This window comes from Alligator mississippiensis, chromosome 10 (assembly GCF_030867095.1).
Source record: "Alligator mississippiensis isolate rAllMis1 chromosome 10, rAllMis1, whole genome shotgun sequence".
Classification (NCBI taxonomy): domain Eukaryota; kingdom Metazoa; phylum Chordata; order Crocodylia; family Alligatoridae; genus Alligator; species Alligator mississippiensis.
This window is the reverse complement of record NC_081833.1, coordinates 72,728,265-72,746,103: the sequence shown is the minus strand read 5'-3', so window position 1 is coordinate 72,746,103 and position 17,839 is coordinate 72,728,265. Positions and strand designations below refer to the sequence as shown.

Below are 17,839 nucleotides of genomic sequence, written 5' to 3'. Positions count from 1 at the left end.
CAAAAGGCCTCTGCATTTCTTAGTTTTGGAAATGCAGCAGGAACAACGTGTGTCACGGTATTTCAAATGCAGCCAAAAGCCTTACCTGACACAGTCTTTGGTGAGACAACATTGGCTGCGACTCTACTGGCTATTTGGACCCATTACACGTAGGTAAACCAGAGCTGCTCTGCCCAAGACAGGAAGTTTGTCTTGGTTCACATCAGACGGAGAGCAGATTTTGGCTTGTTGTGCCATGAACTAAAAGTCACGTGACAGCCGGGATCACCGCAGCGTTCAAGGCTATCGTATCTGTTGTTCTTGCCCAACAAGTGACATCTGACATTAAACCTCTCTTACTGCTTAATGTTCAGCATATTAACTAGCAGACCACCCAATTCTCAACAGCTCTTGGTCTGACATTCTTCATTCCACAGAAATATTATGAATACTACAGTGCTGCAGCATCACCAAAGGTTAATGCTTTTCCCCCGACAGCCCAGCTCCATGACGCTATGAGGCATAGGTCAAGCTTTAAATACAGTGGAAACGTACTGATTCCAGGAGTGACTGTAGTCAGGTTTATCTGTAAGTCCCTTGTTAAACGAGGGGCAGTGTGGAGGTTTTCAGCCAAAGTGGTTTCTTCACCAAAAGGGGATAAACATTATTATTCCCATGTAACTTGGGAAATGGAGACACATATATTAAATAATTGGGGTCATGAAGAATGATCAAATATACTTCTGATCAAATATAGGGCAGTCAAATAACTCTTTAAAAGCATCACCTCTTTACTATGCTACTTTTCCTTTGTCCGTCTCCTCTACCTTTCTCTCTTCCACCACTCCTTTCCTGTCTCTCTTCCTCTTTTCTGGATGCTACTATTATTTAACCTTCAAACAGCGACCCAAGTTATCCACCAGCTAACAAAAGCAAGCATAAGCAACAGTGGGCTACATAACCAATTTGTCCAAGATATTAATCTTGGTTGTCTTTCTTATGTATGTGACAGTCTCTTTCAAGGATGCCAGATAAGAGTGAGTTTTTATTTTGAGTCCTGTGGAGTTGCTAATTTCTCCAAATACATTTCAGAAATCAAAATAAAATCAAACCGCACGTTAGCAAGGAAAATCATCGGGAAATGTCTATGAAGATAGACAAGTGAAGTGAAAACAAGGCCACAATTTTTACTCACATTGTTGATTGGGGGAATTTGGGGTTGGAAAATGATAAGCAGAGCTCCTGAATGACCCTAAAAATGATAGTGTGTGTGCAAAGGACTACTTACATTGAAATATTCTGGCAGCATCTTAGTAAGATGGAGGTAGGCCTCAGCAGCATCGCTGCCAGAAGGGATGCTGAAGTTTTGGAGTTGCTCTTCCCAGTACCGCTGCTTAGAGGAGCTGTTGAGCAAAAACTAGGAAAGCCCACAAAAATACACAGGAGCTTTTAGGAGTGAACAGAAATACACTGGGGAAAATGGTAACACTGAGCTAATGATCATAATAATTATTAAATATAATGCCACATTTCATTTTAGCTTTTTGATTGTTATCCAATGAATAAATTATTCAATAAACCTTGAACTATTTGATGGAAAAATATGTGATTAATAGACTTTATTGAAGCATCCAGATTAAACCTAATTAAAACTATAAAGAGAAAAATAATGATTAGATCTATGTAATACATAGAAAATACACTTCCTGCTGATAACCCAACTTTGGGGCAGTTTAGGTTTTATTTTATTATTTTTAAATGTTTTCATCTTGTTACAAGGTTGCATAACTGCATTCATCCACAATAAAACCCTCAGCAGAACAACTGATAATGATTGGTGAACCCTATTAAAGAAGAGAAGATACAATCTAGTTTCTCCCTGAGTTGACTACTCAAAAGATCAGGAAATGGTGATTTTTGCAAGAAAATGAATTATTTCTACAGTTTTTACATCCCATTCAAAATAGAAGAACTTGTATAGTTGAATATATATTTTACTGGCGTATTGTACATGTAGATTTATGGTCATCAAAAAATGACCTATGCTTCATGGTATTAGATCTACTGCTAGAGTCAAAAAAGCAACTTAAAATGCAGAGACCTCCAAACATCTGCAGTAGGTATATGAGCCTTTAAGAGATTCAGTGCTGGACCAGACAGGGAGTCAGAGAACTGTTACCAGTTTGTTCACAGCCATTTCCTACCCTTTGCTCAGCAGATACTGAATGCACAGTTCCTTACAAAACAAAAAAATCCATGAAATCCTTAAAATCACAACATATGTTCAGGACTTTCTATTTATATCTGGTTATCAAAATGAACTGGAATCTACAGGATGAAGGTGTTTAATATGCAAATTCTTCATTTGACCCCTATCAATAAAGTACCTTCTAAAAAAAAAAAAATAGAAGAAATATTTTCCCCTCTCCTAACATAAAACAGAAGAGCTTGGGTGTATCTGAAACCACAAGTAGGTTCTTCATACATGTTAGACATCAACTAGGAAATCGTTAAAACATGTTGGAAGCCTCAAATGGTCTGTCCAGTGTTAGAATAATTAACTTAAATCAGCAAGGGCCCAGGAGCACCTTGGATACACTAGTGACCTGGAACTGTATTCCTCTAGTTTACCTTCATGAACTTGAAGCTGAAGATCTTCCTCCATGGTGACAAATGTAAGCCCTGTAAAATGATGTCGTGAAAGCCCAGCTCATTCAGCTCCTGGTGGAAGAAACACAACACAAGAGATGAATTAACAGAGGCAGATGTTTTCATTTTGAAAAGCCCAAGAACCTAATAAGCACCTACTTTTTCCACTGGTGAGCAGAGAGGATTGTTCTTCTGATTTATCACGTTGGATGGTTCACAGGAAGCAGCATAAGACTAAATGGAGGAGAACGCAAGTATTGGACAAATGTGGGGAAAATGGAAAACAGCAGGTGCCTACTGGTCATTGATAGGGCTGGCACTCATCGCTGCCTCTCCCATGATCAGGGCTTTCAGGTGATGGCCACCACGATTAAAAATAATTACAAGCACCTTCTGAAAGGAAGCTTTGCTCCTTCTCACCTCTCCTCTCTATGCATGGCAGAGTAACCTGATAAATCACAGCTATATGCAGTTATATATGCACAACTGTACATACACTATATACAGTTGTATACACTATATATATATACTGGACATATCGATTAACACCCTGTGGGCACACCTACCCAAGACACTTACTGTGCAGTAGCCTAATAACACTGTGCAGTAGCAAGCAAGTCAAAAACTGTTCTAATAACCTACTGCGCAGTGTTATTAGGCTACTGTGCAGTAAGCATCACAAAAAAACCATGCGCTGGTGCTACTGCATAGTAAATGTACTTACTGCGCATTCAGTTAGTACTCATTAAGGAAGTACTACACTAAACGGTCAGTAACTATGGCGCATTCATGAATGTGTAGACATGCCCTGTGTCCACTATATTCCTTATTTTGTTCCATGAGGAACATTTAGGGTCAGATCCTGCTCCATCTATTATGCGTCCAAGTGACACTTAGACATCTAAAATTTCACCCTGCTCAAGTCCCTAGAAATCGGTAATCTTAAAGGTGTGTGGGTCCTCCGCACTGTTTTCTATAATTTAGTCATACAGGTAACATGAAAGTGCCTTGCAGAAGTAGATGAGTTAAAGGTTAGTTCAAGCGAGGTGGAATTAGGTTTGCATGCAGATAATTACACACCTAATAAATGGCCTTTTCTCTTTCTTTAGGCAGACATAACTATACAGAAAGTATGCGTAGGGAATAGTTTATCCACAAGTTTGCAATAAGCTCAAGAAAAGCAAAGATGATCATCATTCATTCTAAAGCCTTTCCTTTCTTCTCGCCATACCAAAATACTCAGGAACAGATGGCCACAGTACATATCCAGGCCACGTAAGCTGTGCAGCTTGAGTTGACTCAGTCCACCATTGAGCGCGCCAAGTTGCTGGAAGTGATTCAGAAGCAAAGCATTATTACTGTGGTTATTACTTAGTATGTCAAAGTATCCAGAGTATGCTAGGGGCTTCCTAGACACTGGTCTTTAGAGCAAGGAGTTTACCCTCTAGGAGCCAGATTTGAGCCCTGATGTTGATGTTGTACTATTGCACTGTACAAGCAGCATAGCAGGAACCAGAGAACCCAAGCACTGGGGGGAATATATGAAGATCCTGAAGATCTGCAGCGGTCTACAGTTCTCAACAGAAACCCCACCGCTCCAAGACAGCATCCCTGCAGAGCTTCCCAGAGCTGTACCACAGGGAGCAGCAACGAACTGAATGTAAACTCCAAGTTTAGCATTTTGGGAAGTTTCTGGGAGGGGAAATTAGATTTTTGTCCCCTTGTGTTTCTCAATATCCCCACTCATGGATATGGATAATGGATTTGCCCCTACATGTAGCACTGAGCTATTTGGGTGAAAAGTGCTCTGTATGACGGGTGCAAAATGCAAATGGCTCACATCTGGACCCAACTCTGACAGTGCCTGAGCTGATGTCTCAGCATGAACGAACACCACCATTGCTTGCCCTGCCTCCACCAAAATGAGTCGCCAACAGGGATCGGTATCAAGGATTTTGGTGGCAAGGTGAGTGATGGTGGTATTAACCCATGGGACTCTGAGCCACTGTCGGGGCTAACGCAGCAGGGTTCGTGTCACTGCCACTAGCCCCACTGCTGAAATTCTGGTCCCTCCAGAGGTCCTGCAGTCCAAATAACACAACTCAGTGGGGTGCAAATGCTAAAGGACATGTTTAATAGTCCAGAGGTTACAAGTTCAAGGCCACAGCAGCAACACTTATGGCATAGCCCTTTTTCATGGTCCAATGAATCTGTGAATTCTGCTAAATACCTTGTCACACAAGTACACAAAAAAGGAAGGAAGTAGGCTAGATTCAATTCATTAGCCTTATGTCCCTCTGTTCCACACCCCTGCTGTACATAAAAGCAAGGATTATTAATCACTGGTTTTACTACTGGGAATGATGGATAAAGGCTCTTATTTATCAGCAGGCCACATGTGTTTTCATCATTTCTTTGAAAAAATCTCACCTGAATGACATACTGTGTGGCTGTCCCAAATACACTCCATGTCAACGGGGTGATTGCTCCAGGAGCTGCTTCACTGTGAATAGCCAAAAATATTCATTCTCCAAGCTTAGATTGCAACATTGAAATAGCTTGTGGCTTTTTTTTTAAATAGAAGACAAAACCCAAATAGAAAACAGAATCAAGTTAATTATGGCAATGCTTTAATTGCACATTTCATGCAGCTATTCTGTAGGCTATTCAAATGCGATCAGAGTTTACTTACTCTGTTTTGAACCACCCATTGAGAATTAGGGATAATAGGATATGCTTTGCAGAGCATGGGTCATCTACTCCTGCAACTGGTCCAGAAGGGGTAACAGTTTATTGCTGTTAATGTAGTTACTCCCTCCATTCATGGATAGAGATCAATGCTCCTACTGTATCCAACAGGAGCTGTGCACAGTCAGCATATCAAATGGATTAAATGGTGAAGGGCTACATGCTTTTAGCCTAGTAAATCAAGATATCCATGTGAAACCATTCAGTCCAAAGCTGTTCACGGGCAGTCAGAAGTTACCTGATGGTGGCAGTTGTCAGCCACTGAAGATCCGAAGGTAATCCAGTGTCAAATTCATGCATCAGCTCAAAATCTGATTCCATATTGAAAGATGTCATAGGCCTAGCCTAAAGGGAAGTACAAATTGGCTCTCTTTATTTGGCTTGATCCAACATGTGGTCATTCAGAGGCACATCGACACAGCTGTAGCCAGCAATTTATGCAATATTTCTCTCATTTTCCCACTTTTCTGAGAGATTTTCATAGGATCGTAGAAAATTTGGGTTGGGAGGGACCTCAGGAGGTCACCGAGTCCAACCCCCTCCTCAAAGTAGGACTATAAAGATTTTCCCCCCTCTTTCCCTCCTTCATACAGAAAGTTCAACAAATGATGCTGCACTTGAAGACTCCATCATCCTGTTCCTCAACAGAGGACAAAAACATTTGTATCCCTGTGGTTTTACCCGTTTATTGACCTGTGGTAGGCAAAGCTGGTTTTAGAGGCAAGTAACCAGTGCAATCTCCTGAGGCTCCACCAAGCTAAGTAAAAACATAATACAGAGTAGAAATGCAAGTCATGCAATGTGCAGGTGGGAAGAAGGTCCCGGCTACTGAGTCAGGTCTATATGAATCCATCACTAGCTCTGGGGACAGGAAGCCACCAGTCTTAAAACAGCAGCAAAATGAGACTGAGGAAGTAAAAACTGGGACCTGGATGGTTTTGATAAATACAGGGCACAACACACTACAGCAACGTAGTGTCCACGTGCACCTACATGCAACTAGGAGCTACTTCACCATAGTGGTGCACTCCCCCACTACAGCACAACACTACAGCAAAGTAGTTGCTAAAAATAACCGTTCGCGGTGTGCACAGCGCAGGGCAGGCTGTTACTGTGCCATGATTTAGTACGTCCAAAAGGAAGTACAACATCATGGTACGGTAATGACGGCACAATAACAGCCCGTGCTGCACCGTGCCAGCTGCACAGCTATTTTTGGCCTCTCCATGGCTATAGCAATGAGCTATAATGAGGGAACGCACTGCTATGGTGATGTAGCGATGGTGTCACGGTTTTTGCCAATGGACGCTACGGCGCCATAGTGCATTGCTATGGCAGCTTAGCATCTCGAGTAGACATGCCCAGTGGGACTCAGTGTCACCAGCACCTGCCTCCATTACTCATCTGTAAAACTCTTTGTTAACAATAGTTAATGATAGCTCCCTGCCCCACTGGGTGTTGTGGAGACTAAGTCCTGGATGTACAGGAGATGTTCAGATAGTAGTGATGAGAGCCAAAGAGAAGCCAAGGAAGAGCCTGGTTTTTAGTCTCACCTGAAGGAAGTAGATGAGGTTTTCTTTCACAGCCCACTCAATATCCCTGGCAGATCCATATGCTTTTCTCACCTTTAACAAACAAATAATTATGGTTCGGCATGGCGACCATAACGAAGCTGAAGTCTGTTAAATGCAAGTAGACACACCTACCCAAAGAGCAAGGCCAGCCACCTTTAGAATAATGTCATCAGAAATGCAGCACTGCGAGGTCTCTGTAGGGTGAGAGTCCTCTAGCATCATGGTACCTCCACCAACTTGTAATTACGCAGCACAGTTGAGTGAGAAACAAATTCATGTTTTGAGGAGGAAGATTTTTAAGAGAGGGAAGACAAGCCTAATGGTTAGCGTGCCAGACTAGGGACTGAGACACCTGGGTTCTAGTCTTTGTTCCACCACAAAAACCTCCTTGGGTAAGGAAGGAGTTAGGTGCCTACTTCCCCCTGAAATCAATCCCTTTTGTGCACGTCCCAATGTCTCCCTTGGTAAAATGGTAATACATACTGACTTACCCCACCCTAGAGCTGTTAAGATCATTATATTAACTTCTGTGAGACGCTAAGATACAACGGGAATAGATGCATATGAGTATCTCTAAAAGAGATGTGGAGACTACCTCTTAAGCAGAGAGGACTGTGTTTGGAGTGGCCAAAAGTACCAACGTGTGAAGCTGAAGCCAGTAGGTAGTCTGGATCCCCAGGCTCTGTAAGGTATCCTGTATCACTGACCCACCTGGGTGTGCAGTTTGCTAACTACTTCTTCCTGCAGGCATCACTATGCAAAGCCAAGGCCACGTGTGTTCTGATTTAAAGAGAGAATCTGTGCGCAGACAGAAAACGGGCAGATGGTTACACAACACAACACTCACCGCTCAAATGGACATGTTGCTTCTTCGATCCAATCTTCTTACTGGTGACCTGGAGTCCGCTTTTTGGGCTGTGGAGGAGAGTGATTGTATCGGGCTCCACGTTGCTAGTTACTGTGGACTGGGGAGAAGAAAAAAGAAAGAAGATCTACCACCCTACTGCTGGTGGTTTTGTGTGCTTCCACGGGGACAACAGGTGCTCCCCACCCACTGGGAAATGCATCAGAACTCATCAAATTCATTATGCAAAAGAAAAACTCGTGACAGCACTACCTTGTGCTATCACTACCCATTTCCAAACAGAAAGACTGACGATGGCATATGGCATAGAGGTGTGACTTGGTAACTTTCCTCGATCGTGGCACCGTCCTATCAAGGCCACAAACAATTCCTTTCCCATAGGAACAGCTCATGGTTCAAAATGATCCTCTGTTCTCGGACAGTAGTTATGCTGTAACATGTGAAAATAGCTATTGACTGAGTGGATTTGACCTATGGTCCTCTCAGACTAATACACTTTTTTGGAGGAAACGGCAATAAACTCTATAGAAAGCCATCTCCATTCCCAAATAATTGCATTTCCAGGCTCATCGGGATCACACCCTTCCCAAACTGCTGCTGCTTTACTTTTTTATAAACCGATCAACCTGTTACAACTTAGGTGGTACAGGTTAGCTCCCTGTATCTCTATGAAGGCCTCTGAATATGTCCCAGCTTGCAGAGCCCTCGAGCACATTGAAAGAATAATGGAGAAGCGCTGAGCATAGGGGCGCCAAGAAATATTATTCTTGGAGACCACAATAATCCGCCTGGCAACTGTCAGGGTTTTGCCTCTCCTTTGGAATAGAAAAAGAGCATTCACTGTTGCTTTCTCTAAGTATATAAAACATATCACTTGTAAACTGAGCAGATGCCTTTGCTTTTGTAGGTCTCGGTCAGTGGTGTTATTTATAACTGGATCAAAGAGCTTGTTAGGTAAATTACTCCCCAGAGGACTTAATTCTTTCAAGAAAGCTTGAAAGCCACTTAGCTGTTCTCGGCCTCTTCCCTTTGATTTAAAATACACTGTAAAAGTTTATAGCCAGATTAGAATGAACTTCACTTGCACCTCGCTTGTAGTCTGGACTAGTCCTCTCCTGTCTCGCCTGAATGTTAAAGACATTGCAGGAAAAAATACCCAAACTGTGAAAGCACAGTGCATCTGATGGCTAAATCCACACAGCCTCTACAATGGTTCCTGTAGGAGAGACCGATTCCTATCCTTACACTCCTACATTTCTACTTGCGTTTCGATGCTTTAATTTAAAAAGCCCCGTGAAGAGCAACTTTCACTCAAAAAAGAAGAGAGTGAATTTTTAAGGAATCGGTGCGGGACTCTTAGTGGACGCTCAGTTTTTTTCCCAAAGGATTTCTTTCAATCACTCTACTTGGATAATCTCAAATTCAGTTCAGCGTTGAACAGAGAGCTCAATTTTAGGCAGTTTTTTTGGGAGCTATTTGCTGAGTAAATCATTGCTTTTCAGAGAAAATTCAGCCAGGCGGTGCATTTTGTTGTAAATTATTCCTCTCCATGGAGCTCTTAGGGATTCCATAAGTGACTTGGCTTTTCCAACTGTAAAACTAAAACCTAAATGAAAAAAATAAGTTTCCATCTTGCATGCAACTACATCTTGGACCCTTCAAGTGATATTAGTTATGCAACAGGGGTGTGGGTTGTAGCTGTGTTGGTCTAAGGACATAGGTAGACGAGGTGACTCTTATTAAACCAAATTAAACAGTTGGAAATTTTTTTTTGCAAGCTTTCAGGTTTAAAAAGATATCAAAGATATCAGATTCAGCCAAAGAACCTTATTTGCTATGCATGGGATGCATGCTAAGATATACATTTAAAGAAGACAATGCAGGGAAATAACATTAGGAAAGTATTTGCTGTGGCTACGGGTAGACTGATGCGAAATGCCTAGGATGCCAATTCCACCCTAACCCCTCCACAAAGCACTCTCTTGACTAGCACATCTCTTTAAGTGGAGCCAATAAAGGCAGCTTATGTACAGCTCCAATGAGAGTCGCAAGTCTTTAGTTGCGTCAGGATTTGGCCTGTTGGCTGTAATCAGAATAGCAGGTGTTTAGCCTCTCTCCAGGTCCCCTGAAGCCCAGACGCAATAAGGCACTGCTATCACCACCCTCTGACTGTATTCCTTGGTGCCAGACCGGCGCAGAACAGTATGGTACACTGCACTCCTGGCTGTGAGCTTCCTACATTTTACTGCTTTCTGTCAAATCTTTAAATGCTCATCATTAGACCCATAATGCTTCTGGAATTCCTGTTTTCTTGGGCTGCGGGATTGCTTCCCAGGGTGATTCTTTCCACCGGGGTGGGAGCTGTGGCAGAGGACCACTTTACATGGTTCAAAGGTGGGGTTTGGGACGTGATTTATGCTAAACATAACGTGGTTCTTCCGTGGGCTCCAGACACATTGATGACTGTAGGTTATGGACAGTTCAGACAGAAAAGGCTGAGACTCAAGATGTTGGCCATTATACTCAAGCAAAAGTCCACATGCTTCAACGACCAGCACAACACAACTCAAGAGCACTCCAGTCCTCCCTCTGTTGTGTTTCAAGGGAACAAATGAAGGTAACTGGAAGTTGCATTCAGTGCTATCTCTTTTTTGCTTCACCAACAGAAATGTTGTCAGCTGCTTGAACAGTGCTCTGCAGAGGTCCTCTTGGTTTGAGGAGGGTTGGCCCTGTGTAAGCAGCAGAGTAGGGAAGTCTTGAATTATGGAGTGATGAACCCAGATGACCTTTCAGCTCTTCAACTTGGCCACACATCCTCTGTCTTCTCCATTTCACCCCAAATCCCTCTTTCCAAGGAGAAAGGACTTCAAATGCAGCAAGGCTTTGCAGAACTTCTCCTTGGTAGAAAAGGAGATGGCCGAGGAACTTGCCTCCGCAGAGCGAGAACAGCACGCTCGAACCGAGCAAGTGACCAACACAGCTGGGAATACCAATCAGTTCTTGAAGAATAACCAGCCTGAATTAGAGGTGGGGGGAATACACGTTCCCACCTTCAAAGGACTGAATAACTATGAAGCAACCCCCTAACAAATTAACGGATCAGATGTACAAAAGAGCAATACCAGTGACATCCTTGTTATCCTCTCTCTCCCAATGGCTCCCAATTATTTTCTCTCTCTTCCAATGGCTCCCAAATTATATTTAAACAGCAAAGGTCTTCACTAACCTCCCCAATTCCATAGTTGGCTTTAATGATAATCTTCCCAGGATGTCCCGTAAGTGGGTCACAAGTGAACAGCGTTCCTGAAATGGATATTTTATGGGGAAGAAAAAAATAAATGACTACAAAATGCTTACTGGAAATAAAACCTAAAGCAGCATTCACAGAAGATGTCTGCCTACAATCTTAAGTGGCTTTACCTCAACCAGACCTGAGTTGCTTATGTTCACACTGGTGATATTGAGTTTTACTACGACAAAAACTCATGGCGAGCAAATTTCAAAGCTGTACGTAGAAGGGGTTGCAAATAATATCATATAACTTCTCTGAGCGATTGCAGTTAAGTAGCTCAATCTGAACCTCAAGTATCAAATAATAGAGGCAAGGATTTTTTGGGGTGATCTTTTATTGGACCCACTGTATCTAAACACAGCAAACTCTTAATAGCAGAGCAAAAAATATCACTGAATAAACATGAACCCTGAATAAAATGTGGAAAACAAGAAGTAATTTTCTTGTGGGTGGTCTCAAAGAAAGAAACTACAAGCGAATAAACAGGAAAAATGTATTCCTTGTGAATTATCCATTGTCCTTAACTGAAATTATCCATTCTCCTTAACACACATACAAAAATTAAAGAATATATTAAGGCTGACAGTCACAATTTCATGTTCAAGTGGTTCAAGATGCATCATTTCAGTTCAAATGGTTAACTTCTGGCAAAGCCACAAGGAACTGGAAACTGGGTCTCATACTAAGAAGCACTGGGCAACATTAGTAGGCAGTAGACGTAGACACATCTACATCCAAATCCTGTTCTTCAGTCTTTCCCTTCATACTGCCAGCTCTGCACAGTGAATACAGCATGAAAAAAAACCCCTGAAGTCAATGACCTTTAGCCACATGAAGCAAGGGAGAAGGCCCCCAATGAATGAATCCAACCACCGTCCTGTGCTCTGATGATAGCCGTAGTAGCACTCAGTGGTACGGTGGGAGACTGAGGCAATGGAGCTAATGCTATGCCGATATACTAGCCAAGCCACTGCATGGGTTGATCAGAGGCCTCCAAGGCTGCTGCAGCAGCACACAAAGTCCATGTACAAAACCAAGAGAAAAAAACTGAGGGCTGAGCACCGGTGTACACACAAGCATCTCACCTGCAGCCTCAGCTGGCACCATTTGCTGGATGACAACCCCCATGAGTGACGGGATCAGCTGTCCTCTTTGATGGCGATACCGTACAGCCGGGAATGAGTACAGAGAGGCCCAGCAGGCCAGAATCGCCCCACACACCTGCGATGAACAACAACCCAGACCATCATGCACCATGCAGCACCACCCAGGACTGGGCCCAGCTTATGGGGAAAATAACACCTACACAGTTTGCAACTGAGCATTCAAGCAAAGCTCTGTATTCTCCGTTTCTTTGAGCCACCTATGTGTCCTCTCAGCCAGAGAGGTGAGAAAAGAAGAAATCCTCCATCTGTCTCCTCGGCTGCTTGGTCCTCCTGTGTGGACACTTTTATTCAGTGAATTAAACTTGATTTATCTTAGCCCCTTCCAAAAGGAATTAACCTAAATTGAATTGAGGCTTGATTTCAAATGGTGGCCCGGAAGTTAAGTGCAGTAACTAATCCACTTCTAACCGTATCGTTCATTGATTCCTATTAAAGTTTTCTGAGTGGTCCTTTATGGACATTACCATTAAACAATGAGGCAGTAGAGAGTCTATCTTTTTCTTTGACTAATGCATCTCACAGTTAGCAATATTTCCCCTGATATTCAGCCTAGCTTTCATATTGCTAAATCCAACCTTGTCATCCCTACGCAGATCCCACTTTCCCATTTGAATGTACTACGAGTGGAGCGTAGTCACTCCATTGCTAGTTTAGTTAGAAAGCCCGACTGAGTGGATTTTCTGCTCTTGATCCCAAGACATAAAAAATGCAGTGAAGGGATAATGAAGAACACAGTAGGTTGGTTGAGATATGAGAAGATTTCAGGGATGTCTGCACAGCAAAGATAAGGTGTGATTGGAGCATGTCTAATTGTCATCTAGCTGGCATGGGTAATTATAGCATGGCTGGGGCTGACACAGGGATACGGAAAGCTTCCTTGCACACCGCAGCAAAGAGAACAGCGGTTGTCGCCCAGAGGAAGCCACCTTACCTGCTGCCTCCCCTTAATTCCCAGCTCTGACTGGAGTTGTCCAGCGGCAGCCTTGTCTGTTGTGTCTTCTCCAACAGGACTGGGCCTGACTGCTAGGAGCTCCTGCTGTAACCCCAGTTCCTCTAGCCGCTGAAGCACAGCATCTTCTATCTCACAGGAGAGCCTGGTGCTGTTGAACGTTTCAGAGTATCTGTGGCACACAGAGCAGACTGAATTAGCATCGCCTGCCAATGAAACATAAATTCATACAATTAACGGGTGCTTTGATCCTTGTCGATGCAGTTAAGACAAGGTTCCTGTAATTCATGACAGCCAACAAATCTCTGAGTCTAGTCTGAGAGATGCTAAGCATCCGGATCTCCACATTGGCCTGGCGGTGCTGAGTTGTGGACTCATGTGAACTCCCACATGTCTATCTTATATCTACCACCCTTTCCCCAACTCTCACACCCATCCTCAGTATTGAACCACAGGAGCCGACTGTGCTGAACAGAATTTGGGAAGTACACGTATGGTTTTCTCAAATCCCACCCTTCTTGCATAGGAAAACCATGTTGGTCTTACTGCCTTCATGGCCCTCCTTGTCTCTGAAGGAGCTCCAACATCTGCTACCAAGATTTTACAGATCAAAGAGAGCTTCCTGCCATCCCATTTGATAGTCCTAAATGAGTCATATCAGTTCCAACTGCAAAGGAGCAGGGAAGAGAAATGAAGATATAATGGATCTGAGGTATAGGTTTTACCTTTTGCAAAGCTCCTGGAGATTTCCTGGTTTAATTTTACTGGAAAAAAAATAACAAAATGGATATCAAACTAAAATAACTCCATCTGCCTCCGTTGTTATTCTTACAAACCAAAAAATAGGCACTGAAAACATATTGTGAACCGTGGCAAGTTTAATTTTAGTCAGAAATACAGTGAGGTTTGAGACTATCATGTCGATGTTGTTGGTGCTAAATCAGTGTGCTTGAATCTGTCAGCAAATTCTAAGGACAAGACCACCGTGGAGAATAGGTTTCCTTCTAAGTGTGACACTCACTTTAAAAAAACGCATTCTATTTTTAAGTGAATGCAGGAAATTCTGAAGGCCCCAAACCTTGAAGATAAAGCATGAATCCTATCCAGCGACACACAAGAAATATCTGCAGATAAGTCCATCTTACCAGGCCACTTGGGTGAGCTCTTTCACAGCTTCTTGGAGCGCCTGGTTCTGCTTTATGTGCTGTTCCAATGCTAATACCGTGACACAGAAGCCTGGGGGGACTATGAACTGAAAAGCATAATGAGGATCACATTGTGTATGAGAGCTGTTACTACAGTATATCAACCTCAGACATTCAGAGCAAGTCTGGCAGAAAAGTTTGTGCAAAAAAAGCATGCCAAATTTGCACACGTCATAACCACAACTGTATATGCCATGTCAGTAATTATGCGTGCAAGCAACTTTTGCCTAATCATTTGCATATACCTTTGCTCTCACAGTTAGGATAACTGCACTTCCACATTAAACATACAACCACGAGTGCATTTTTACCTGCAGAAATTTCTGAAAAGACAGGTTAAAATTCCCAGGGTTCTCGTTCTTCTAAAAACTGTCTGATTTTACGAACTGCCCAAGAATTAATTATGAAGAACTACCATGTTTTTAAGCTTGGTTTTAGTCCAAGAACTTTCACAATTTCGTTTCAAACTTCATTCATTATTGATTTATTATAATAATGCAGAACATTGCACTTTGAATGCTTGATGGTAGGTGATAACTTTTTGCTGCTATGAGAACTGTAGCTTATTTCCAACATGCATCTTGCCGAGATATAAATCATTAACTTTTTCTCTTGATAACGGTAGTAGGGCTGACATTCTTCTCTATCACTGGCACATAGCATTATAGCTCTAGATGCCTTGATGAACATCCCTTTTGGGGAACAATGCCAGCCTCTCTTTCTATTCCTGGTTCAATTTTGTGTCAAGGTCAAAGTCCAAGATCCTCCTGAGTATAAGAGCACGCAGACCCTCGTAACATCAGTCTGCGGTGACTTCTAGGGACAAAGTGCCCGTATCACAACAACAACTATCCTGCAAACCCACAAAGCAAGGGAATCACTGAGTTAATGGTTGCTAGATGTTCCTCTTTGAGATCAGCTCACCTGATTCCCAAGCTGCCCCTGTAAGCGAGTGAGCTGCCCTATCTGAGCTCCTTTGCCCCCAACCTCCTTGGTACACTGCGAGTGCTCTTCAGTGAAGGACACCACGAACTTGGAGCTGGCAGGCAGTGATGGCTCCTTCAGCTTTAGTGGAGAATTAACGGAAGGAACCAGGTCTCCAACTTCATCTCTGGAAATGCAGAAGTGGTGTATGTTAGCTCAGGAAGGAGGGGTATGAGACAACCTTTTGCCAAGAAAGGTTGCCAAGAAACTTGAGTCACAGGATTCATTACAAGCTAGGGAGTAGCAGGAGACAGTTACACCAGTTCCTAGGAAAATGCTCAGTAGTGTCTAATTAAGCACTGATGGCGTGCATCCAAAAGTGGCCTAGTGTTTGCTTTTATGGAAGAAAAAAAAAAAAAAAAGAACCGCCGTGCCCTAATGAAAAGCTTTTCCGGGACCATTATCCAAATACTGTGTTTCCTTTGCAAGTGGTCTTGATCAGCTTGTGAACATACCCAGTTTAGCTGGAAACCTGCAGCAGTCTTAGGCCAAGATTTTTCAAATACACTTTGTGGTTTTACTTATTTGTTTGGAGGAAAATCTTGAGCTACTGTAAAGAGGCCCGAGCTTGCCAAAGAAACCTGAGCACCTATGTTCTGAAAAGTGGCACTCTTTACATTGCCTCTAGACCCCAGCATTACTGTCCACTTCTCAGACAGCTTGGCCTTAGGCTTTTAGTGGCTACTGCAATGAAAGAAATAATCACACTCCACAGCACCGTAGCGTGAAGAATGGATTGTAGTTTTCCTAAGTACAACTCACGCATAAACTGGGATTTTAATATTTTCTCAATTTCCAGTTATGACTGGACAAATCTTGTGGGTGAACAGTCTTCAGCCCCTAGTATGCTGCTTGTGAATGGATAATGTTCCTGATGCATTATTTCCATAACATGACAGGGTCCCCAAGCAACACAGAAAGTAGGGCTGGAAGAGACTTCACGAGCTCACCTAGTCCAGCCCCCTGCTCAAGGCAGGATCATCCCGGCCATGCTATTATTTATACTCCCAAAATACCTTCCCACTTCAGAAAACAGGAGGAGGTACCAAGCTGTCTGTATTACTCCTTCTTTAGATTAAACACGCGCAGTGATACACATTTGCACAAGCTTGTGACTTATTTGCTTTGCATAAGCAGTCCTTTGAACAACAACTTGCTTGATCCAAGCAAGGTTGATCCAGTCCAAACTCCCCATGGGTTGGCCTGTGTACAATTCAAAATAAAACAACTACAAATACACACACAACAAATACATTCATATTTGATCCTATTCGGTGACTGAGCATTTTATTTGAACGTATGTTTGTAGATCCCCGGTGGCCGCATTCACTCAGATCTGCTCGGCGCTACCAGAATAATGTCTCTGTTTTTACTTGTGATTTTACCTGTAATAAAATTCAACCAGGCCCCAGCCTCGAAGCGAAGAATTCAGCTGGAAATCAGCAATACACTCGTGGAATACTCCCTTCCCAATTAAACCATTATACACCATGGGGCGAGCTTCCTTGTCAAGTGTAGCAGAAACGCTGAAGGACTTGCCATCTGTGTTAAGGTGAAAAAAGATGGTTTCCTTGGATTTATGACAGCAATTTGGCAAGATGAATCAAGCAAGAGCTTTTGCATATTCTTAAACAGTTCTCCAACCCCTTGTATTTTTAAAATATTTCTCACACGTGCTATGTATATTTTTTTAGAAGGTACTTGGTTGTTCAGCATTTTAGGGACTACAGAGGTTGGCATCTAGTCCAAAACATGAACTCTGAGCAAAGAAAACTGGAAACTGCACAAGTTATTCCAAAACTAGATGAACTGGAGCAGAAATCCTCAACAAAAATAGGGTTTATGTGCTTTAGACCGTTATCTAATGTCCTGGTCTTGCAGCAAATGCTCCACATGCTTATATTTAGGTATGTGAGTAGTCTCACTGGAGGCAACGGCAATATCCCATGCTTAACATATGAAGCATGTATAAATGCTTATAGAAGTGAAGGATCACTTGATCATTCAGAGACATGACAGATGCGGCAGGTGAAAAGTGTGTGGTGCCTGGACAGATGAAATCATGCAAAATAAAACCAAAATGAGAAATCAAATTACAGTAATGAGAGCTCCGAAAATGCGGTTTCTCCATGACATATCCAGGAAAATTCTCCTAAATGTCTCTACCAGCTTTCAGCAAAGTTATTTCCTAGATGCTAAAGATATTAATTTGATCTTGAAAAAAGTATGAAGGTGATGGTAAACTGAAACTTGCCTGCAGTGAAGCTGACCCTGTATGTGTCTTTAATAATACCATCATCAGCCATCTCAGCCAGCAAGGCATCGGTCCAGTCAATACCGGCTTTCTTCCCATTTGGGAAAAGAACATAGCCAACGGCAAGGCTGAAGGAAAACAAGAACAAATCCAAAGCTCAGTCAAAACTAATGA

General features: G+C 42.6%; 1 protein-coding gene across 3 annotated transcripts in view; it reads right to left on the bottom strand.

Moving 5' to 3' along the window:
* LOC102558510 (putative phosphoenolpyruvate synthase) overlaps positions 1 to 17,839 on the bottom strand; it is a 46,087-nt gene that overhangs the window by 12,585 nt on the left and 15,663 nt on the right. For 2 of the 3 annotated variants that reach the window (XM_019488241.2, XM_059713909.1), the window contains exons 9-25: positions 17,666 to 17,793; positions 16,797 to 16,953; positions 15,352 to 15,538; positions 14,368 to 14,474; positions 13,948 to 13,986; positions 13,205 to 13,394; positions 12,193 to 12,328; positions 11,042 to 11,118; positions 7,798 to 7,915; positions 7,083 to 7,186; positions 6,930 to 7,001; positions 5,615 to 5,721; positions 5,059 to 5,131; positions 3,860 to 3,955; positions 2,788 to 2,862; positions 2,611 to 2,700; positions 1,268 to 1,396 (exon numbers count right to left, since the gene is read on the bottom strand). In XM_019488241.2, the coding sequence (XP_019343786.2) occupies positions 1,268 to 1,396; positions 2,611 to 2,700; positions 2,788 to 2,862; positions 3,860 to 3,955; positions 5,059 to 5,131; positions 5,615 to 5,721; positions 6,930 to 7,001; positions 7,083 to 7,186; positions 7,798 to 7,915; positions 11,042 to 11,118; positions 12,193 to 12,328; positions 13,205 to 13,394; positions 13,948 to 13,986; positions 14,368 to 14,474; positions 15,352 to 15,538; positions 16,797 to 16,953; positions 17,666 to 17,793 (1,885 nt within the window). The remainder of the gene's footprint in view (positions 1 to 1,267; positions 1,397 to 2,610; positions 2,701 to 2,787; positions 2,863 to 3,859; positions 3,956 to 5,058; positions 5,132 to 5,614; positions 5,722 to 6,929; positions 7,002 to 7,082; positions 7,187 to 7,797; positions 7,916 to 11,041; positions 11,119 to 12,192; positions 12,329 to 13,204; positions 13,395 to 13,947; positions 13,987 to 14,367; positions 14,475 to 15,351; positions 15,539 to 16,796; positions 16,954 to 17,665; positions 17,794 to 17,839) is intronic. The other variant, XM_059713908.1, reaches the window with a different exon arrangement.